This window comes from Leptopilina boulardi, unplaced genomic scaffold, assembly GCF_019393585.1.
Source record: "Leptopilina boulardi isolate dan_hultmark-lab unplaced genomic scaffold, ZJU_Lbou_2.1 LbouV2_396, whole genome shotgun sequence".
Classification (NCBI taxonomy): domain Eukaryota; kingdom Metazoa; phylum Arthropoda; class Insecta; order Hymenoptera; family Figitidae; genus Leptopilina; species Leptopilina boulardi.
The window spans coordinates 1,586,189-1,611,701 of record NW_026137969.1 but is presented as its reverse complement, the minus strand read 5'-3'; the positions used below and the strand labels follow the sequence as shown (position 1 = coordinate 1,611,701).

The 25,513-nt window shown below is 29.0% G+C and overlaps 1 protein-coding gene across 2 annotated transcripts; it reads right to left on the bottom strand.

The window, feature by feature from the left end:
* Positions 1-1,775: 1,775 nt before the first annotated feature.
* Positions 1,776-24,781, bottom strand: LOC127288874 (head-specific guanylate cyclase). Of its 2 annotated transcripts, XM_051316577.1 has the most exons (11): positions 23,946-24,780; positions 22,575-22,648; positions 21,869-21,951; positions 20,211-20,556; positions 14,679-15,048; positions 11,326-11,505; positions 10,371-10,509; positions 9,270-9,436; positions 5,029-5,172; positions 3,028-3,182; positions 1,776-2,597 (listed from the first exon to the last, which is right to left on the bottom strand). In XM_051316577.1, exons 1-11 carry the CDS (start codon positions 24,189-24,191, stop codon positions 2,399-2,401), a joined length of 2,103 nt encoding a protein of 700 aa, XP_051172534.1. In that variant the 5' UTR covers positions 24,192-24,780; the 3' UTR covers positions 1,776-2,398. The 2 variants fall into 2 exon arrangements, with proteins under 2 accessions (XP_051172534.1, XP_051172535.1); XM_051316578.1 differs by lacking the exons at positions 1,776-2,597; positions 3,028-3,182; positions 5,029-5,172 and adding an exon at positions 8,617-8,756 and having other exon boundaries at positions 23,946-24,781.
* Between the last annotated feature and the right edge of the window lie 732 nt (positions 24,782-25,513).

The window sequence follows — 25,513 nt, the reverse complement described above, 5'->3', positions numbered from 1 at the left end:
GGAAGTTTGATGATATGAACGGTAATTATACATTTAATTTAAAATTTTTGTTGTTTATTCAGGATAAGAACTTCATTTGTACAATATTTGAGATTTACTTCAAACAAATACACTAAGGACTATTATTTTGGGGATTAAAATACATTAAAATAATATAGGAAAGATCGTGAACCTTTGAAGCATTTCAATTTATTAAGAAGTGACAGTGGATTTTGCTCTCCTCTCAAATTAATATGTACTTTATGTACCTACTGTGAGATTGTACTATTTTTCATATTCATTATTGTGGAATTTGTGTCATAATAACTGAGTTTAATATTTCAAAATAAACTTTTGGTCTTAATTTTTTTTGTTACATGTATTTTTTTAAAAAATAGTTTTAAGAAAATTATTAATATCTAGTTCTGAACTTTGATTTCTTGTGTATAAAGAACAAATTAATAATTAAAAATAAAATAAATAACTGGAATAAAAATATTCTGTTTATTCTTAGCTGATTGAAAAAATAAGCAAGTATTCTTTTTGTAAAATACGTCTGGTCAATTTAACACATTTTTGAATTAATTTTAAATTCTAGTTAAATTATTAAATCAAAAATTTACTTTTTTAATGTACATATTAATTTGTACCTAGGTCAACCCTTTATTTTTAAAAGTAACCGTAGAATACACATACATATCTGCCATCACAACATGCGGATAGCTTAGGGATGGTCATACCCTGGCCTTTGGATTTCCCCAGGATATCCGCAAAATGTGCAGAATATCTGAACTGAAAACATCTGGGTTCAATTTGAGTAGCGTAAGCTTCTCAATTTATAAACACATCAAAATTGAACTTCGTATGGAGCGCCACCTTCTATATAGTTTAACATTGCGGTTCGTTTTGAGTTGCAACTAGAATGAACCCAAGTCATGAAAGTGTTCTTTTTATTTTGCTATACTTTTACGGTTTGACAAACTTAAACAAAAAAGTAATTCAGCTAGTATATTAATTTTTCAATGTTTTGAATTATACAATTACGGTATAAAACTTAATTTTAAATCAAATAATCTATTGATGATGCGTTGTCAGTATGCTGTCGCTATTTAGGTGAGTTTACGTATACGTATAAATAAAACTCCAAAGAAAATGTTTCAAAAAAAAGTATGGGTAATATAAAAACCTTTTTTAAAAAAGAAAAGTTAAGATATTAAAGTAAGTTTTCTGTACAATAAACTTTGAATTAATATGAAGATAACAAAGTTAAACAACCAAGAGTAAAAATTGTGTTACAAAACGCATTAATACATACAAATAAAATAAATTAAAAAAGAGAATTTGGAAAATATAAAACATGTTTTCATTCCCTAAGCAGAAAATTTCGTGTTAAACATTTTTGATCCCTTTCGATTTTGTGTATAACCATTGTTCCTTGTATATAACAACAATTTGTGATTGTTTCTGTACATTAGGGTTGTTCAAGTATCAATTGAAAAATATTCATGTTAGACATAAAATTTTAAAAGTTCTCTATTTTAGTATTGTAATTCTTCTCCCCAAAGAATTAGTAAAACATTTATATAATTTGAATTAATGACTGACTTTGCTTTTGAATTCGTTAAATTTTATTATTTTTTTGACAATGCATACTTTTCAAGAAGAAATCATGTCATCAGTAACAGATTTCAATTTAAATTTTCTTTTTTTGAGTAACCCTAATGTCTGTATGATAAATAGAGTTGATTGTAGTACATGTCAACAGTTCTATGATATTAGTTTGTTTAATATACATATTAAATTGTAAACATTTTTATTACTCTTAGCAATATTGAAAGATACAATATTAAATAACATTGTTGGTACGTTCCCAGTAAAAAGTGAAAATTAAGAGAAATTGAGAATTTTTTATTCTTATGAATTCCAATTCTGTTCAATTCTTTTGTATTCATTTGGAGTAATTGAAAATAAGCTCAATTTAATTCTTTTCAACAGCATTTTAAAATTTTAAGCAGAAAAAAAATTGTCGGTCTGAAGATTTGAACTTTTGAATTTCAGAGCAGAAGTCGAATAACTTAAGTTATTCGACTATTGTCTTTGCAGCTTTATAATCTATACTATTTGCTTAAGAAGAGACATACTTCGGTATTCTTTTAATTCAAAACAAATGTTCGTCAAGTATTAAAATGGAACATATTGTAATTCACTTTCAAGAGAAAACTTAGTTGAAACATATACAAAAGTATTGGACAGAGAATGGAATTTAAAAAGATTAATTTATCGTTATTATGGAAAGCCAAAAATTTTCAATTCTTTTTAATTTTTCCTACTCATTGGGTTGTTTTTTAGTATACATGTACATACATAGTTTCGTTTCGGTGTTTAGACTCTTCTTTCTGACAGAACAGATAGTTTTTATTTACATATTGCTGCTGACTATTCCAAGCTCCTTGATAGCAGCTTGAATGTGAATGTCAAGTGCTTCGTTTTCATCTATATTTTCATCCCTGTAGTTATTTAAAAAATAACAGTTATCTGTAATATTTGCAGGCATCTCTTTCGGTAGATTGTCTTTTGTTCTTTCTTCTAATATAAATCCGGGTTTTTGTGTAAGAAATCTGAAAAATATTAATATATGTACACTGAAAAAATATGCTATTTAAACAACAGCATTTTTGCCTAAGGTATAAAAATTATTCATTAAAAAGCATATGCTATAGAATCTATTTAATATTTTACAAATTCTATAGCATATGCTCTTGAATCAATAATTTTTATATCTTTGGCAGAAATTCTAGTGATTCAATATCATATTTTCCTCATTATATATATATATATACATATATATATTATATTTGTATTACTTATTTGATATTACTAAGACTAATAGGTATTAATTGAGTTTTCGTATTATAGTGATAATTTCTTTAATGTAAAATGTGAACATCTAATCTATATAAGATAGTAAATACACTTTTTTTACAATGTTGTTTATTTTTCATTGAATTTGATAGTATATGGTTGTAAGTAATTATTTTGAATACTTACTGATACGTTGTTGGGCTGATGTTAATTCTAAGTGGTTCACTAGTGGATTCAAATTTATTTGCTAGTGTTACATTATGTCCAAAAAGACAATACCTGGGCATTTTTTTACCAACTACTCCCGCTAACACCATTCCAGTATGAACACCAATACGCATCTGTAAAATATAGTAATAAGGGGCCATCTATAAATTATTTTCACGATTAATTTATTTGCATGATTTGTCACCATTTTCAACTCCCTCCCCCTCCCCCATGTTGCACATTTTGCATACATTAGCGCCATTTTTTCTATTCAATGTTGCAAATTCTTGACCCCCCCCCACCCCTTCACGCGCAACGTAATTTATGGATGGACCCTAAATACATTTACTTTGAGATAAGGTATAATAATAATAATAATTGTAGCTTTCTAAATTAAGGCCAGGTGCAACTCCACAAATGTAAACAAACATAAAAATGTAAGCAATTCTTGACTAATTTGTGCGACCTCCTTTCTTTTAGATATTACAAAATAAAAATTGTACTTTTTCTATGAGAAAATTAATGTATAAATCTAAAGTATCTGTATTTATTTGACTAATAATAGGAATATTATTAATAAGTAAAATAAAATGAAAATTACACTGAAACAGCAATGTTCTCAAGGTTACGTAAAAATAACCATTTATTTAAGTATATCTGACGTAGGGACGAAGTAGACCCAAATTGGAGAAAGATTTGAGCATGCAAGAACGGACGAGGCGTTCGGACTGAACCCCCACCACAACGAGTTAACGTAAAAATTATCTGAAAAATAAAATATCCCAAAAGAGAAAAAGAAATATATTAACGTGTAGAGAATTACATTACGCACAAGTTCTTTTAATATTATTTTCCTTAACTTTCAGCAGTTTTTGCAAAAAAAATTAAAAACTGCAAAATTGTGATAACCTGAAATCAATAACATTTTGAAACATATATCACGATATCTCCGTTTTTTATAAATAAAATTTTTTGTTCCTTCATTACCTAAATAAATTTTGAATTAAGGAAACCGTTGGTTTTAACAGAATTAAAAAAAATTTACTCGTTTATATTATTTTTTAATATAATATAATTTGGTTTTGGGCTTTTATTATTTGGTAAAGAAAAAGTATGCAAGAAAGATTTACCTAAAAAACTTTAAACGGCAAAGTTGTGTTCTTTATGATATGGAGAAGTTTTTTCTGAAGTTTCAGATCGTTCTATTAAAAATTGTAAAAATTATAAACAATTTCATTCGAGCATTCGTTGCTTGGAAAGTAACCTTTTGATTAAAAGGCGATAGAATTTCAATTAAATAATGAAGTTAGCTTATAGTCAATCGATTATTACAACCTATTTAACTTTTTCTTCACGAAATAATAAAAGTCCAAAACCAAGTATTTTATATTAAAAAATAATATAAACTGGTAAATTTTTTTTTAATTTTGTTTAAACCAACGGTTTCCTTAACTCAAAATTTATTTAGGTATGAAGGAACAAAAAATTTTATTTATAAAAAACGGAGATATCGTGATATATGTTTCAAAATGTTATTGATTTTAGGTTATCACAATTTTGCAGTTTTTAATTTTTTTTGCAAAAACTGCTGAAAATTAAGGAAAATAATATTAAAAGAACTTGTGCGTAATGTAATTCTCTACACATTAATATATTTCTTTTTCTCTTTTGGGATATTTTATTTTTCAGATAATTTTTTCGTTATCTCGTTGTGGTGGGGGTTCAGTCCGAGCGCCTCGTCCGTTCTTGCAATTGTTCCCTTTTTTATGTTTGTTTAGATTTTACAACTTGGATATACAAATTCAACCATACATTTTCGTGTTCTTTCGTTTCTATTTCAAGTTGGACATTCAAATTCAACCATATAAAATTTCCGTGTTCTTTCGTTTCTATTTGTAAACAATACTTTTTCGTTAATAAATAGTTTGTAATTGTTTTTGTAATTGCTTTGTTTTTAGTTTATAATTTAGATATAATCACCTTTATAGGTTTTCCATCATGAGTATGATGCTGAGAGCATGTATCAATCATTTTTAATGCCATCCAAGCAATTTGCTGAGCATGTGTCTTCGTATTTCGATGAAGTCCGCATGCTACACAATAAGCGTCACCGATGGTTTCAACCTACATTATCAGGAACAAATGTATACATATATGTAAATAATATATGTCTGCAACTGCGATAGTATAGTTAAATTACATATTAAACTAGCTTTCGAGCTCGCCTTCGTCGGGTTCCGAAATCTAGTGGTGCGCCACCGAAAGTATTTCGTATCAACAGTATTTTTTAACAAAACCTTCTATATATTCGAATTTTTAAAAAATTTGAAATCAATAAAAAATTTCAAATATAAATATACTGAAAAACTAATATTATTTCTTTGAAATATTTTATTTTAAATCAATAATTTTTACATTGCTCAAAATTTAAAATTTCATAGCTCTCGGGCACCAACAGTACTGTCAAATTTTCATATTATCATTGTCATACTATTGGTATTATTATAATTATAATTATTAATTAATTAACTAATTAATTCATTATAGGGTCAATCCATTATATTTCGAATGAAGTCGTCGCTGACTAATTTTTAAAAATTATAATACTTTGCAGGAATGATTTTGAAGTTATCAAGATCACGAAATGAAAAGAATTTTATTAAAATTTTAATTATTTATTGCAAAATATGAATTTAAAGTTTATGAGGTGCTGAAAACTGTCAATTTTTTAGCCATTAGAAAATATACAAAAAAAAAGAATTTACCATAAAAATAAAAAAAAATTGTTGTACTTTACTAAGAATGAATAAATTTATCATTATCAATTGATATAATTATTTAAATATGTGAAATAATATATAAAATATGATTTTCAAGTTCACCTGTCAAATAACCTTTTGCAAATTTCATCTATTAAATGTGAGAAAGAGAAGTCATTAAATTGAAAAAAACCTTACCAAATATAAAGTACCTGTGACTAACTTTTAGTTTTTCTTAGCAATTTTTTCCTTTTTTCTTCATAAATGTGAAATAAAAAGCAATAAAAATTGGCACTTTGCTTATTTTCACTATTTTCAAATGTAAATAACTTTCTTGGAGAAAACTGAAAAATTACAAAACTTGGGCAATATCTAATTGATCACTAACTACACACACTGGAAAAAAATTCGCTTTGGTCCCGAAGATACTTTTTGAGATAATTATGTTTAAATTTTTCACAATTTTTATCAGGTTAATGCATGTGATTTTTATAAAATTGAAGTTAGTTCAAAATGTTTAACCAATAAAACCTAACTTCGTCCTTAATGATAGAACGTCCAACAGCCTTCCGGCAGGATGAAAAAGACTCACGGGAGTCCCTCCGAAATCGCTTTATAAAATTAACATGGATTCAGATAATCCAAAAGTAAAATATATCGTTGGAAAGGTAAAAACACAAGCTTTTAGCGCATGTAAACATAATGTTTGTAAATTAAAATCCCTAGGCTAGGGAATTCAAAGAAAAAGGACGTTTTTATAGGGTTTTTTTGACGAATCCAAAAAAATATTTAAACTGAATTTTTGTTAAAATAAACTATCACATTTTATTCTTTGAAGACTTCAGAAGAAAATGAGAGTAGTTAGACTGAAAAATATTGGTTTTTGTAGATTTTACAGTGAATTTACGAAAAACTGTTTTTTTGGCTTGTAGCAAACATGCAAAGTTTGAAGGCTTCGAAACATGGTTTAATATTATTTTTTTTTTAAAGTCTAACGCATAAATTTTTTCGTTTTTACGTCTACTTTAATAAGAAAAGGTGAAAAAAAAAATTTGAGTTCCCTTTTTACCACCCTCATATATATATAGGGCCACCCAAAAAAGCCTTCCGGCAGGACGGGCGCTTGGACGTTCTATCATTAAAAAACTACATGTATTAACCTGATAAAAATTGTGAAAAGTTTAAACTTAATTATCTCAAAAAGTATCTTCGGGACCAAAGCGAATTTTTTTCCAGTGTGTGTAGTTAGTGATCAATTAGATATTGCCCAAGTTTTGTAATTTTTCAGTTTTCTCCAAGAAAGTTATTTACATTTGAAAATAGTGAAAATAAGCAAAGTGCCAATTTTTATTGCTTTTTATTTCACATTTATGAAGAAAAAAGGAAAAAATTGCTAAGAAAAACTAAAAGTTAGTCACAGGTACTTTATATTTGGTAAGGTTTTTTTCAATTTAATGACTTCTCTTTCTCACATTTAATAGATGAAATTTGCAAAAAGTTATTTGACAGGTGAACTTGAAAATCATATTTTATATATTATTTCACATATTTAAATAATTATATCAATTGATAATGATAAATTTATTCATTCTTAGTAAATTACAAAAAAAAATTTTATTTTTATGGTAAATTCTTTTTTTTTGTATATTTTCTAATGGCTAAAAAATTGACAGTTTTCAGCACCTCATAAACTTTAAATTCATATTTTGCAATAAATAATTAAAATTTTCTTTTCATTTCGTGATCTTGATAACTTCAAAATCATTCCTGCAAAGTATTATAATTTTTAAATATTAGTCAGCGACGACTTCATTCGAAATATAATATACATTAATAATATAAGTCCTGACAGAAAACATTTGAAAAATTTCTAATGGTCGCGGGAAGCGAATTCGCAATCAAACGCATCGAAGTCTAAAACGCTATAACCACTACACTATACGCGGATATAGAAATTTCAACACAAAAATGTTCTGATAAGCTGTATTTGAAGAAAATTTCAGCCGTTAATGTGTCATTTCTGGGCCAAGATTCGTTCCAGCTTTGGAAAAAATGAATTGTCAAAATAAATTCAACATTTCAGCCGTCAATGGGCGAATAATGACCCACTAGTGGGACAAAGTTCGTCTCAATTATGGAAAATTAGAATTATTAAGTATTGGTGCCAATATTGGTTCAGTAATGTGACGGAGTTCGGCCAAATTATAGCAAATTGGAGTTACCGAGAATCGGTACCAATAATGGGACGAATTGATTGCCAGTACTGGTCCAGTAACGTTTGCCGTATTTCGGCAGACATTACTAGAACAATGTTGGGCCGTATTGGCAATCTTGGCATTTCGCACTTAGGCAATAGTGCATCACAAAAAAAAAATTTTTAATTTTATTATTTTTATTTTATTTTTTTATAATGTTTATTTTAAACTGAGCCTTTTTTATTTTTCAAATGCAAATAAACATGCTTCAATATTGACATTTCATATTCAACGTATTCAATGTTTATTTAAATAGTTACCATATCAACATTTTTTGAAACTGTTTTTTATAATTATTATTTAATATTAATATTATGTATTATTTTAATTTAATATTATTTTTTTGTATTTTATAGTACATATCTACACATATTAATAAAATATTTTCATTTTTGCTTACAAAAAAAGAGTAATTTAAATGAGTAATAATAAAAATAAATAGGTAACATAAAAAACTTTTAAAAATTTTAATTACAAATTTTTATTTTCGTACGTAATAAATTTTATAATTCTAATAAACAATTGTGAATCAAGGATTATATACGTTAATTTAATGAAATTTTAAATGACCATCTAAAAAATATTAATTTCACAAGTTTGTGAAATTTGAAAATTAAATTGTTGAAATTTTTCAAAATTCTTTGGATCTACCAATAATTACGTCAAAAATATGTTAAAATGCGGTACAGTGGCCCTGAAAAAATAGGTATATAAAATTTAGTAACAATCGATCAAAAAATGAAAATTTTTTTGATTTTTAGTATTTTTCAAAAAAGGAACGTATTTCACGTTGTATTAAATATTTTTGAGTTCTGTAAATTTAGGATTTTAAGTTGGACCAACACCTAAAATTCTGCCAAATTTCAGGTAAATCGACAGAACCGTTTGCGGGTGATGCGCGGTCAAAATTTTAGTGACAGACACCACACATACATACATAAATACATACAGACATTTTTTTTCTTTATAATTTTCGTATTTTTTAGTGTATAAGAAGAAAAAATAAATAAAAAATTTTGAATTCTGAGCAATGTACAGACAAAAGTCTGATTTTATATATATAGATTTATCTTTAAAAATATATTGAAGTCATTAGATCAAATAATGCGAAAACATTTTCTAATTATTAAAACTTTATTTCTCTAAAAAACATTCTGATTTAAATATTAATGATACTGTTTAAAAATTGTAGAAAATAAATGAGTACCTTATAGACATCTAGTTGCCCACAGTAAATATCGAATTGCTCGTAAAGATTTTGTAACATATTAATAACCATCATTGGGGTTGCAGTTGAACAAATTGCTGTAAACCCTACAATATCACTAAATAGCATCGTGACGTCGGCATATGTTTTAGCTTCAATTGTTTCTCCTAGAAAAAAATAGATAAAAAATAATTAACATTTCTTAATGAAATTCCAAAGTGGTGTTCATAACACCCGTTTTACCAGCAATTAAAAAATATGATGTTGGAAAAATTTTCTGAACTGATGAAAGATCCTATGATTTAAGAATGGCTAGTAACTACCTAGAGGCTCCCGGATACGCAAATCTAGCTAGTTACTATTCAGGCGCCATCTTGTCAAACTTGATAAATGTTGGTATCTTTTCTTAGAAAATTCCAATCTTTGAAGAATACTCAGTCCTTTAAATTTGAAAAATTAGAATATTTCTGTCTCAGAAAAATTAACAAATATATTTTTATTATTACAACTAATTTTTTTTCCCTGAACAATTTTATTATTATTATAATAAATCCAAATTATTTTAACAACATATTAAGATTTGGTTTCTCTGCATTAACTAATATTGTTTTGTCGATATAACAATCTTTACACAAATTTTTTAGATTGTCATCCCCTACAGCACCGAAAATTTCCAGAAAATGTCCTAAAGATTTATTTGCAAACTTCGGAAACTTTAATTGCAAAGTTCAGAGAAAATTGTATAAAGATTTAAATGCCCAAAATGAATAAATGTTTGGCGTAAAACTTGACGGAAGATTCAAATTAAATTTTCCAGAAATTTTCGACGCGAAAATTGAGTAAAGATTTAAATTAAAGTTTCGTGAAATGTTTGGCGTAAAAGTTGACTAAAAATTTAAATTAAATATTTATTAAAAATTTATACAGAAAGTTGAGTGAAAATGTAATTTAAATATTCAGTCAATCAATTGATAATATTAAATATTACACAATCAATTGATGGAGTTGATCTTTATATATGTATTTAAAATTGTACTTTTTGAGTTTAAATTGATTATCTACAAAATACAATGCATGCTAACTTAATTTTCACCAACATACCTAGCCAAAGTCTTTTTGCGATATCTGGTGGAAATATGAGATGAAGAAGACTAACGTTTTTTTCTCTCTCCGTGTCAACAGCGCGATTTGCTTCTTCTATAGAACTCTTTAATTTGTCCATACGTCGTCGTAAGCCATCCTGTGTGAAAATTAGTTTAACGCTAATATTTATGGGTTTCATTTAAATAAATAAATGTATTACATTGTGGTATAAAAGTAAATATATGTATATATATACTGAAATTTCCAAACAAGATACACAAGAAGTGTGGAGAATTAGGTGCGGGATCAGAAGGAATAAAAGAAGAAGTAGTAAGTGGTAATATTATGCATGCATACTACATTCGAGTGTATTGTCATCTCTTTCACTCTAGTATTTACAATTTTTGGCGTTAGAGAAGATAAGACTCTAGCTGTGCCTTGTTCGACAATTTCAATATATATATATATATATATATATATGTATATAGTTTAAATGACCCTAGACACTCGCAATATAATAGTAATTTATGATAAGTATTTCTAACATAATTTACGCGCGAGTCATACAAAATTTCTTGTAATGCTAAATTAGCGTTTGGAAGAATGTTGCATTGCTGTAAGTGTAGGTGCCGTCAAAGAAATTTACGCACTGAAAATTACTTTAAATTCTGAAATTTACTTTTTCTCCTAACTGCATGAAGAGTATATCATTTCAGACACTTAATGCAGTTCCAAAGTAAGTAATTTCTGCCACGAGATAGTGCAAGCAGACGCAAAGTACGAGACGCAGTCGAGAACTATGAACACACGAGTCAACAATCACTTTCCTAGTATTTTTTTCTAGCAAACGCACCGAAAATTCCACATTTCTTTTCATTTCCCGTTACTATAACTTTCATTATTTTATTATTATTATTTATTATTTTTACACGATTATCGAATGTCGGGCAAAAAAAAATGTAACATTAATTACCTGTGCCCTAGCCTGCTCTCCAACCAATATTACATCCCTTGTAGCGTCATGAAGAGGAATATCTGAGATAAAGAGTCCTCTACCGGTTAGTCCTTCCAATCCGTTAAGAAAGGGCGATCCAACAAAAAGAATTGATTCAGACTCCTGGCAGTGAACCATTTGTCCTTTAAATTCCAATCCCTGTTCAGAAATATCTATAATAATTTACTAAATAATTAAATATAATAATTTATTAATATATAGAACTTGTAAAAAAATATATTTATAAATTAACAATTAATGAATTATAAAACAAATTAAAAAATAAATAAATTGAACAAATATTTACTGTAAGAGGTTATTTTACATAAAATTTATTAGAGATTTTGTGATAATAACTATGACTGCCATTATAATACCAAAAGAAGATACAAACTGAGTTGAAATCATATACATTATAATAAATATTGAATAATATCGTCGTTTTTAAACAAAAAAAACCTGGACCTATAGGTATTAATTTTGTTGAAGTTAAAAATGAGTCAATGTTAAATGACATAGAAAGTGGCGCCACCTACCTGACTCATTTTGAGCTCAGGTTTTTTGTGTGTGTATAATTAAAAAGTCAGGAATATTTTTATTAATAATAAATATATATAACAATTGAACAAAGTATACCATTATTTTATCACTGAGAAATATTTAACATAGATTCTGTACTGAACACAAGTTCAGATAATTTACCTAACCTTTCGAGCAACATCGGTTCAAAATTGCATCTCATCTGCGCTTTTTGGTGGACAGATACTGTACTAAATCATTCGTTCCAAAAAGTTAGGTCAGTATATCCGCGAACTCGATTGGCGCTGTTGCTGTTCGATTTTAGTACTGCGTCTGCACATAATCGTGATTCTGTCCCTCAAAAAGTTCAAATGATGAGTTAAATTTCTCTCAGTGATTGTAATGGATTTTTTTTTAACCCTGAATGTTAATTGTTTTTTGAATGGACAAGCGATTTACAATTTTAAGGATAGGTCAAAGTCGATGCAATTCTTACATATATAGAGCTTCGATAGGAAAATCGCATCGACTTTGACCTGCCCTTTAGAATAGTCTCTAGTTTATTTTCAAAAAAATGTTAATTCATATAGTTTGGGAATTCTATTTCAAACAGTTCCACCTTCAAAAGACCTTCCTTCTGCCTCACTGTGAGCTTACACAATAAAGCTAAGTTAGCAAAAAAGGTATCTTACTGTAAGCTTAGAATATTATTAATAAATAACCCACGTAAAAAAGTTCCCGGGAATTTCTCAAAAAAAAATTCCCGCAAACTTGTTAACCCTTACGTGAAGCATTGTAGGTGTCTCTGAAACAAAAAACTTTTGTTTAAGGCGTAAAAAATTTTTGTAAGTATTTAAAAAGTTTCATTTAACACTAGGAAGTACCCAGAAGCATATTTAAAATTTAAGGTATGAAATTTCAAATTCAGACAATTTTGTTGGTATTTTTGTATGTTATGTTTAATACTTCGAGAATGTTTTATAGTTAAAAAAAATTAATCAAAATGTTTTATTCTGTAATTTAGTAAATGTCTGTACATAAAAGTTTAATAAAAATTAAAAATCAACGATATTTTTGAAGATATTTTAGTTGTTTTTCAAGAATTAAAAATATAAATATAAATTGATAAATAAATAATCAGAAGAAAAAATTTTAATTATGATAAAAACTTTTTGTTTGAAATTACATGGAATAAATAATTAACTGATTTATATTTAATTTGACGGAGACAGTTGATAAAAATCAATTGACCTAGGAGCAAATATTTGAAGGTTAATTGTAGATATTTGATTTTGACTGAGTTTAGGTAATATGATAATTGCTTCTCGTAAACGATTGAGCTGTTTAACATAAACTTCCCTGAAAAAGTTTATGAAAACGACCTGAACACTAGGAAAGTATTTTGAAACTTCCTAGTGATCATTTATCACGTTTTAAGGTTAACTTGTTCCAGAAGTTGACAAAAAATTACCCTGAGTAATCATAGGTACCTGGAAATCTCTTGTAGCGATCGTCTTTCATATTTTAGGGTTTTCTTCCTCGAAGAAGTTATCGAAATTTAACTAACTTTTAGAGAAGTACCTGAAGAGATCCTAGTAATCGACTATTGATTTTTTTTCAGTTTAATACATTGGAAAATGTCGATTAATTACCTGGATCTCAGACTGAAACCTTGAATAGGTTCCTATAAGTAATTAACATGCAAAATATGATTAACCTAAACTTTAAATATGCTTCTGGGTACTTCCTAGTGTTAAATGAAACTTTTTAAATACTTACAAAAATTTTTTACGCCTTAAACAAAAGTTTTTTGTTTCAGAGACACCTACAATGCTTCACGTAAGGATTAACAAGTTTGCGGGAATTTTTTCTGAGAAATTCCCGGGAGTCTCCCGGGAACTTTTTCACGTGGGAACATTTTATTAATATTTATGAGCAGTAAATTTTATTTAACAAACCCTATTGGAGTCGGCCATTTACTACTTTATTCAATATCTTATTTTCTATAAAAAAATTTATAGATAATATAATTATACTTAATACATTTTCATATTACGCGGAAAAAATTCTTTATCTGGAACAGGTATATGTTTCTCTAGAATAGAGAAAACTTTCATTGTTTTAGTGAAAAATATCGCTGTTCCAGTGAAACTTATCGCTGTTCCAGGTGAAGATTTTTTTCCGTGTACTCTATGCTTACACTAACCTTACCATGTAAGCTTACAACAACCTTACAGTGTCAGTTTATCATAACCATACTGTGTAACTTACTGTGAGGCGGAAATTTTAATATGGTCTTATGTTTACTGTAGGCTTACACAATATAATCTTTCAAGCCCAACAGATATCCTTACAGTAACTTCACAGCAATAAGCCGTGCTATTTGTGGATGAACTGAACATTTTTTTCACGTAAGTAACATGAACATTTAATAGGGGGTGTTTTGAGATATCTATAGAGTTTTATATTTCAAAACGGAATTTCTTTATAAAATTGTGAGAAGTTTTAAAAAAAGTTAGACCAATCCTGAGGCAATTAAATTCTCTTTCGGAATATTGTATGACATTTTATGAATAATTTATTTTTTATAGAATAAAATTTACTTAAAAAACGCTCTGCTCGCTATCGTTTTTCGAAGATGAAACGGTTTGAAATAGAATCCCAGTGTGTACGAGTAACATGCATGTAATAGTTCCATAACAATTCTGTGAAAATGTCCGCTTATTCGTGTACCATGTTACTGGTACATGAATGTTATGTAACATTCATGTGTATCTTCGGCGAATTATTATTGAAAAACATAATTTACAAACCTCTGTTTGAAATTTATCGGCAGTTTTTGGTTTCTGAAGTGCAAGGACGAAAGGAGTATTGGCTCTTTTGAGAATTTCATGAAATGTAAGCGTGACACCTTTAGGTCTTGTAAATACGAAATAAGATGAAATATGTCTACCAATGCTATTTAAATGTTGTCCAAAAATTCGCATAAATCCAACACCTAGCTGGACAAGTTCAAGTTGTCTATCCACTACGAAATGCCATGGAAAAGCTTTGCAAAAACTAGCCACTCCTATTCTAAGGTCTTTTGCCTCATTGGAAAGTTGACAAACGTGTGGCGACGTAACATCCAAGTCATCGTCAATGTCTAAATTTTCTGCGTAGCGTTCTGGCGTTATGCGATATCTAAAGTGACAATATACGATAAGTATATTTATAATTACAATTCTTCAATTTAATCTGCATTGTATCAGAAGTAATTGTGTTTAGATGTTTCTCACATTTCTTGTATACCATATTTAACTCAATTTCCGTTCAGTTAACACCCAGTTGCAGTCCAGTTTTATATATTGACAATAAAACTATAAAATTAGACTTTTTTAAATTGTTTTATGTTATTTTGTTTTATTTTAATTAAATGTTATGACTGCGCGCGACAATTACTTATTTTACCCAGACAAGGATACCAATATAATTCTCAAAAGCCAGATTATGTTTACCACTTTTAGATCACGCATCATGTTGGTATCATTGACTGTAAATTAAAAAACGTCGTACGGAGCCATAATAGCTTTCCAAGATTTCACGAACGTTCATCACCCACTTCATAACAATCAATGTCTGTGCACGCGCACAACAAAAAGTTCGTGAAATCTTGGAAAATGTTAATGAAAGATTTCCAAACTTTGGGCCCGTCCAAAAGTAAACAACTAGTTTACGAAAGTTTCACGAACAATTTTTTTCCGTGTACAAACCCACACAGCACAATATATTGCTGTAAGCTTACCTCAAGCTTACATGTAATTTTTGTAAGATAACCCTGTAAGCTTCAGGTAAGGTCGAGGTAATATAAAAATGTCCGCCATACAGTAAGCTTACACAGTAATGTCATGGTTAACTTACATTGTAAAGTCATGGTAAGCTTACACGGTAAGATCACTGTAAGCTTACACGGTAACATCACTGTAAGGTTACAGTAAGCTTACACGGTAAGCTTATATTAATTGCTAACAAATAACAAAGTATTAATTTATCAACTTACAGTAAACAATAAATTGTTTTGCACAATTATATTTATTTTGTCATTTATATAAAAAACCCTGGTAGGGTTTGCTTAAAAAAATTTACTGCGCATTCGTAAGTGCCATAGAAAGCTACTGCGCATAAATATTTTAAAAAAATTATTTATTGATACCTTTGAAAACTTGCCGTGTAAGCTTACTGTAACCTTACCATGACATTACAATGTAAGTTAACCATGACATTACTGTGTAAGCTTACTGTATGGCGGACATTTTTATATTACCTCGACCTTACCTGAAGCTTACAGGGTTAGCTTACAAAAATTACATGTAAGCTTGAGGTAAGCTTACAGCAATATACTGTGCTGTGTGGGAAGTATTTTAAATTTCATTAATTATAAGAATCAGAAATAAAAAATTGCATTTTATTCAGTCTATGCATATTCTTTCCAAACAGCACAGTTTATTACAACCAATTTACAGAGGGCTTACATGTAAGAAATATACAATTACATATATGAGGCATTTTACGTGTAATGTCCTGAGTTAAAAAATTGATTTCTTGGGGAAATTGTTGTCCTACCTGATAGTAAAATATCCCCAAAAAATTTTTTGACTTTTTTGAAATTTTTGATATTTAATATCTCGAAAACAAAAAAAATGGCATTCTGAAAATTTATATACAGATCGGAAAAAACCTGTGCTTTCGTTTGCAATTATTTATTTAAAAAAAAAACTCATCGATTTTAGTGAAAATGGCAAATTTATATGTTTAATTATAGAAAATCAAGTTCAAAATTCAAAAATTTTAAAAAACGAAATTCACCATTGGAAAGAGCATGAAGAAACCTTAAAAAAATATACCTGCCAAAATTCTTTTTATTGCATTTATAGACAGAAAAAATTCAATTAGTAGGCGGTGTCAGGGAAAACTGATAAAATTGACCCCCTCTATCTCCCCCAAAATTTCAAAAAAGTCAACAATTTTTTTGGGGTTATTTTACTATCAGGTAGGACAACAATTTCCCTAAGTTTCTCTTTTTTTCAAGAAATCAATTTTTTAACTCAGGACATTACACGTAAAATGCCTCATATCGTAAACTGTCTGAGGACTTACTGTTAAGAGCATTTGAACCTTCGTGACGTCACAAATCATGGCGCATGACACGCAAACTTCTCAGGTATGTGAAAAGCACAATTTTGAATATTTTTTAAAAAAACCTTTTGGAAAATGTTCAGAATAACATAGACTCTGTCTGTTATGTGCGAAAAATTCAAAATTTTGCGTTTAAAACGTTTTTTAAACAATGCCTACATATAAGCAATTCGTGTATTTTTCCTTACTTGTGACAACCAACTTAAACATTGTTTAAAAAACGTTTTATACGCAAAATTTTGAATTTTTCGCACATAACAGACATAGTCTATGTTTCTCTGAACATTTTCCAAAAGGTTTTTTTAAAAAATATTCAAAATTGTGTTTTTCACATACCTGAGAAGTTTGCGTGTCATGCGCCATGATTTGTGACCTTAACATTGTTTAAAAAACGTTTTAAACGCAAAATTTTGAATTTTCCGCACATAACAGACAGAGTCTATGTTATTCTGAACATTTTCCAAAAGGTTTTTTTAAAAAATATTCAAAATTGCGCTTTTCACATACCTGAGAAGTTTGCGTGTCATGCGCCATGATTTGTGACGTCACGAAGGTTCAAATGCTCTTAACTTAAAATGTCCGCTTCACTGTAAGCATACCCAATCAGCACGAAAACTTTCAGCAAACTTGCAAGAAGCTTGCCGTGCAAGATATGCAAGATTGCAGTGCAAACATGTATCAAGTTTGGTGTAAGCAACAAAATGTCCTCTTGTGACAAGGTTGCTGCAAGCTTGTATAATACTAAAAGAAAAAATTTTCGAAACAATTTGTTACTAAATAATCATAAAGGGCACCCTGCTTTGAGGGTAGGTCCTAGTAAGGCACACTCTAAATCTGAATCAGTGAAAATTTCACTGAATTCAAATCAGTGGCTCAGTTTTCTTTAATTCGACAGTTATATTTCACTGAGAATCAGTGATTTTTACTGATTCCCAGTGAAATTCGACTGGTGAATTAAAGAAAACTGAGCCACTCATTTGAATTCAGTGAAATTTTCACTGATTCAGATTTAGAGTGCAGCACCACCTACAACGAAACAAAATTTTGGAAAATTATTTACATTATTTACTTGAAAGCAAGACAATCAAATACTTTTTTCTAACACACGCACCGAAAGTACACCATTTCTTACCTGTTAAGGGGGAGAAAAGTATGTCATTCCCGGCAAGCGGGATGGAAAGTTACTTTCCCTCCCGTTGACGTCACTGACAGGGAGGAAAAGCACTTTCCCTCCCTGTGACGTCACTAGCTTGGGCACTCGCTATACGTCTCGAACTGCAAACTACACTCGCGGAAATCAACCGTTTTCCTCCCTAGATGCACAATATACTATTTCCTTTAGGATAATTGATTATTGTCAAGAAATATACCAGCCAAACCATTTTTTGAGTTAAAATAATGAAAAAAATTAATGACGATAAATTAAATATGAGCATATTTTTTTACGATAACTTTTAAGATATTTTCTCGGAAATAACAAAAAAGAATGCAATTTTCATTTGGAGAATTAATAAACACTAAAAAATATACCAGCTAAGATTCACCAATCACGAAAATAACAAAAAAAACTTTTTTTTAACATAACATATCGACACTATTTTTACTGATTTAGACATCCATTTGGCAAATAATATATTTGCATTTGTTAGCAACAGCGCCAATCTCCTCCTGTTGGCATAATCACGAAATAACTTGTGACATATATTATCTACCAAATGGCTGTCAAAATCAGTAAAATAGTGTTGATGTGTTATGTTAAAAAAAGATTTTGTTGTTATTTTCGTGATTGGTGAATCTTAGCTGGTGTATTTTTTAGTGTTTATTAATTCTCCAAATAAAAATTGCATTTTTTTTGTTATTTCCGAGAAAATATCTTAAAAATTTTCGTAAAAAAATATGCTCATATTTAATTTATCGTCATTAATTTTTTTTTTATTGTTTTAACTCAAAAAAAGTTTTAGCTGGTATATTTCTTGACAATAATCAATTGTCCTGAAGGAAAAAGTATTTTATTGTCTTGCTTTCAAGTAAATACTGTAAATAATTTTCCAAAATTTTAGTTTCGATATAGGTGGTGCTGCTTTACTAGGACCTACCCTTAAGGCCAGGTCCAAGTCGAGTCAGCTGTTCCTTGGAAGTTTCAATGGAACAGCTGACACGACTTGGACCTGGTCTTAAGGGTTAAAAAATTTATTGCGCAGCCATACTTGTCCTGTAAGCTTGCCACAAGAGGACATTTTGTTGCTTGCACCAAAATTGCTACATGTTTGCACTGCAATCTTGCACATCCTGCACAGCAAGCTTCTTGCAAGTTTGCTGCAAGTTTTCGTGCTGTTTGGGTAGATGCATATGGTCGTAGTATACTCTATGTAATATGCTGTGCTGTGTGGGTTGTTTATAAAATAAGATTTTAACATTAGTTGAAGAATTACGCACTGTTATTATAATTTTAAATAAATTTTCAATATCAAGAAAATAATCACGGTTGGTGAAATGGGCCTCTACGGCCGCCATATGTTGGCACATTAAATTTAATATACATATGTATCTTAGATTTCAATAGCTGTAGTGCATATTTGCTTCATATTTACATGTATATTAAATATAATATGAATTTTTCTAGCATAGACGGTAACTGGGTAATTAAGTTTTATCTTTTATGATTAGTATGTTTAAGAATTATTTTTTTTAATCTACATAAAAAAATGTTATGCAATATTTAAAATTTCATTCACGTCTGCAGATTTATATGCTAATCCGAGGGGGAATTTACTCAGGTAGTCAAGTGTAAGTACTCTTCCTGTAATACTTGTGTAATAACGTGTAATAACGCAAAAAACTCTGTAATATCTCTGTAATAATGTGTAATACTCTGTAATAACGTGTAATACTTAGTAATAAGGGTAATATGAGGTGTAATACCGGTAGTCAAGTGTACACGTTTTTAACTAGTAAATTCCCCCTCGTGCTAATCTTTATATAATTTATCGTATTGTTCGTCTCTAAATTTGAATTAGTGACTATTCGATGATTCCCAGCTGCATACTCTGAGATAATTAAAATAGCGACTATACTAATTCAAATTTAGAGAGTAGTAAAAATGTTTTATGTCTGGAAAAAAAATATATATATATATGAACATATATAGTTTATAGAGATATATTTTGTACCTAAAAAACTTGATGTTATAAGGATCTGGCAATATGTACACATCTGTTTTGTCGTTATAAAATTGTCTGGCAATGCCTTTAAGACTTCCAACTAAAAGATATGCAATGGACGGGTGATCAGTAGTAAAATGAAGTTCCAGCGCACCTGGCGTTGCTATACACACGAATTCAGCTTCGTTGTCTGAACCCGACTGGTGTTGTACTACATCATTAACACCATCTAAGGTTGTTAAAAATGCTAATAAATCATTACCTAAACATCGAAAAGCTCGTTCCAATAAGCCTACACACGCAGTTGCAATTACATTTTGCCCAAGATGATCTAAAAAATCGTTTGCGTCTATATCTGCAAAATAATATAAATAATTTATATTTTACCACTTAAAATTTATTTTTGTGATGTAACAAATGTAATGATAAAAAAGCCGGATTAACTCCACACTAATTTAAAAGTATTCAATTAAAAATATGTTAAATTATTATAAATCTTCACGCCTTGAAACTTTGTCGTTATAAATGCAAGACATTTTTTGAAATCTGTTTATCAAAATCAAACTAATTCACAATAAATGTTATAGATATGAACAAATATTATAGTTATGGTTCAGGTATTCCAGTATTTATTCTTAATAAATTGTTCTCATCAGTCGAAATAAACATTTAATGACTTATTTTCTTTAATTTAAAATATAAAATTAAAAAATAACTTCACTCTAATGTAAAACGCATGTAAAAACACTCCACAATGTGCCAAAAGAAAGTAAGGTTAGGTTTCGTATAATGACTTTAAACGTTTAAACCGTGTACACTTAAAATATTTTTTTACTAAAAACATTTCACGTTATGAAAGCACGACTTCTAAACACGACTTGTTCATTTTTAATAGCAATTCTTCAAGTTTTAATGTTTTACTTTGAAAATTAAGCACTGAACACAACACGCATATGTCACTACGACGCGCAACACAAATGATGCTACAATTCATCTTTGAAATGACAAACATGCGGTCATTTATACACCATGATTTTAGTGGTTAATTTTACTATATTTTTTTAAGTAGGTTGCTATAGTTAAATTTACCAAAGTATCAGTAGTTAAATCAACAAATTTACTGTTAATAATTTACATTGGTAAATTTAACTTTATAAATTAATTCACACTACTTAAAATTTGGTTATAATAATAAATAGTTGGTTAAAAATTTAACTAACGAAATAATAATAATAATAATAATAATAATTTTATAGCATCATTTTTTTCGATGTTGAATATTCCCTAAATATCACCGTGGAATATTCCCATGAAGCGGACGTTTTGATTTTCCTGAAAGATCATGGAAATATTCCAACGGATATTCAAGGGATATTCAGGAGATATACAGTGTTGCTTGGGGGGTATAATGACATGTAATATTGATACAAAATTGGGGTCTCTTTCTGAATTTAGATTCGAATACAAAACAAAATATATTACAAGATTATTTATTTAATATTTTTGTAAATGTTGTAATGTGGGCAACGACTGTACCACTTATCCTTATCAGTTTTTACTGAATGAATTATTGTTGAAAACTTTGTTCTATTTTGTTATTATTAAATTCTACTCAGTTTACTCCTGTATTTAATTAACTAGTATGTAATAGTTTAGTAAAAACTTACCGCATTCATCATTAAGCGTCTCATAAATGTCTTCTAATAGATTGTAATTCTCTTCAATTTCAATATTGCAAAGAAGTTTTTCTCTAAAACAAAAATAAAGAACATTTTATTGTTAATATATTTTGTTTTGTACAGTGGAAAAATATTTTGGCATAATTTTTATTTATTTACATAGTTAGTTATGAAAAACAGTCTGTTCCAAAAAAGATTTATAAATTAATGGCATCCCAGCAGAAAGTTGAAAAAAATGCAAAAATGAAGTTTGTCTTTAATTGTTTTAATTGTGAAATATATCTCTTAAGACGAGCATGACTTTTTTGTTTTAGATTATCAATATTGAAAAAAATTTAATCAGGTTATAAATTAAAAAAAAATAATTTGCCAAGTTTACACATAAGTTAACCAAAGTTGTATTTCCTATTAAAATAATAATCATACAAATTATAATTTTTGTTAAGTAATGTGTAAAATTAAAAAATTATTATTTTTAAATTTACAACTTGAGCAAATTTTTTCAATATTGATAATCTAAAGGAATAAAACCCACATAGGTAGGTAGCACAATATTTTGGAAATTTTTCAACTTAAATGATGCGCAGTGGTCTATCTCTGCTTCTATAGCATGTACAGCCATTCGAAACGAATTGTTTTTCATAGGACTGTTCTGAAGTGGCACGTTTCTGCACCCAACTGACAAAATACTTACAAACATGCGGAAATTGCCAATGGAACTTCATTTTTGCTTAAAAAATCTTCTAGAGCGACAGCAATTACTTCATTCTGTAAAGATAAATATATCATAAATCAAGTTAATGTACTGATTTTTGATAATATAAAAAGGCACGATACATTGTTTAACTTAAAGAAATTCAACTGAAACAAATTATAATTAAAAATCTTTTCTATTTGCATTGATATAAGAATTATCATCAATGAAATTTCGTACAGATTATTAATTATAAAAATCCTCCGTCGTTAGAGGTTATAGTTATTTTTGGTACATATAACAAACAAACAATAAATAGGATGTATGTATCTCTCCCACATTCGACTTTTAAATAGTATAGTTTATGGTTAGGAATATTATTTCTAAAATTTGTTTATTAAAAATAGTTCTAAAATATTTGAATTGTTTTATCTGCATACTTATTTGTTATACGCTCTACGAGAGAAGGGACCTTATTTACTCTTGAGTTAAGGTTCCTTCTCTCGCGGAGCGTCACATAATTATATATGAAATCTTATTTGCAGATAGTCTAAAATGCAATAAAAAGGTATTAATTTTTTTTTATAAAATGTTTAAAAACTAAAAATTTTACAAAAATCTATGTATTGAAAATGTAAATTTTTTTTAAAGTTAACCGTTTACCTGAATAATTTTTTTTTAAAATAAGGAAATAAAAAAGTTTTTCAATATTAGTTTCGATATCTTTTTTGAGGCCACACAAAATGGCGCTACTAAGTAAAAAATGTTAATTTTTAAGACTAAATATTCCAGGCCTATTTTTCCATCTATCTTAATAAGAAAACCTCATGTCTCACTCAAAAACATTCAAATTTATTTTTTATTTCCAATTTTGTAATCAAACATTTTTTTTCAAAAATGCATTTCAACAATCGAAGGGCGTCAAAAAACTTATCAAAACTTATATATTGAAGGAGTTTTTTCATTATTGAAGAAAAAAAATTATTAAGGTAAACGATACCCCAAAAAGTTCACCCTCTCCTCCTCAAAAAATAGTGATCTATATAAATGGAAAAATTGTTTTAACAACAATTACCATCCCAATAGAACTAGAAATTTCCCAAGTTTGAGCACTATTTAACCGAATTTTGTTGTCACCAAAACTAAAGTAGTGTTCATTTTTTACAGTGTAATATGAAAAACCATTTCATAAAATGTTCGTCTTAAACTTGTACAAGACAATATAAGATATAGAGAAAAATTTTCACACTGATTAGTTATGTTTAATAAATAAGTATAGAAAAGTATATTGGTATTTTCAATGGAATGTATTTTATACGGTGTATAGCACTTGCTAATACTAAAAGAAAGTAAAATATATTTTTTTCTTACCGACGGATTTGTCAGCATAAGTACAGCGGCACGCAAATGTTTAAGGTTGAGCGTCTGGGTATCTTCTTCTTCATCAATGTCCTCGCCAAGCAAGGATGAGGTAATTTGCACTGAAGATTGTCTAAAAGGCTTGAGCTTATCATCTCGTTTTACACGATATCTTGGATGATCGTCGGTTACGTCTTTGCCTTCTTCATCTTCTTGACAGCTAGTTATTGCAAATGATTGTGAAAAAGGACAAGCCATTTCAATTGCTTTAGTGATTTCTTCTCATCCCTTTTGTTACGACGTTTATGATTTATTAGTATTCTAATTGGTGTAATATTGTTATATTGTGATTTACACAATTATATATTTTCCATCGCTTTTATTTTTGTTGATATTATTAATACTATAATCATTTAAATTTCAACGTAAACAAATAGCTACCTATAGCTATAAATATTTGTTTAACGATTGTCCCTGACATATTCAAATGTATATATATATATATATATATATATGGAGTGAAGGAAATGGAATTCTGTCACTGAACATCAACTGTATACCCAAGAAGCTATGGGCAGAGGCTTTAGGACACTTACACTGACATTGCCACTCACATTCTTTTTGAAATTCATTGTCATAGATCGTACTCACATTTACTGTAAACCGCATTAACTGTGTGACGTTATAGTCTAAATAACTTTGCGGATTGGTGAAAAAGTTGTTTCTGTTTGAATGAACAAATGATTACGTAGACCCAGAATATGTTTGGTGACAATAAGGAACTTTATGATATTCGGGTAGTACGATATCTTCCTGGAGCGCGTAGCGCCACACTGGTTAGAAATTGAGCGGAGTAACCAGCAGCGCCATGTGGTGTGGGAGGGTTAGTTGAACGGATGCGCGAGAAGGATTCAGTGAGAGTGACAGAGTAAGAAAGCGAGAGACAGCAATAGGAAAATAGCATGAGAAGAACCGATATGATTGCAAGAGAGTTGAGGGGTTGTTGCATAAATGTAGAAGGGGAAAAGAGGATTTGGGTGGTGCAAACGCAAGCGCAAAAGCTCATTTCACTCGCTATCTTCTTCTGTTGTTGTGCTTACCAGACTACCCTCTCGTTCCTTGTCTCGAATTGTGCTCTTCACTTACTCAAGACACCCCAACAACTCTCGCTTATTTGGCCTCGCGCGACCCTTCTTTCGCTCTAATTTTTCAGGTCAACATATGTTTCTTACCTACATTCTGTAACTCTCAGTCGGCGCGGCGTTGCTTTGCATGATACTTTAATGCTTTTACTCTGAAGGTATTTTTAGATACTTCATAATATAAGTTCCAACATTTTTTAAAGAAACGTTGTTAATTGAATGCAATTTGTATTCAACAGTCAACTTTTAATTTTAATATTCAGAATAACCCAGTCGAAAAAATTGATTGGCGTAACATTTAACCAATATTGGAAGCATGTTAACAAGATCGACCCAATATTGTAAACAACATTGGCCCTCAGCTGAAAGTGTAGACATGAATGCTAACCCAACCAAAAATTTCAGTATTATACCAGAGTTCACTATTGGCGCAGTACA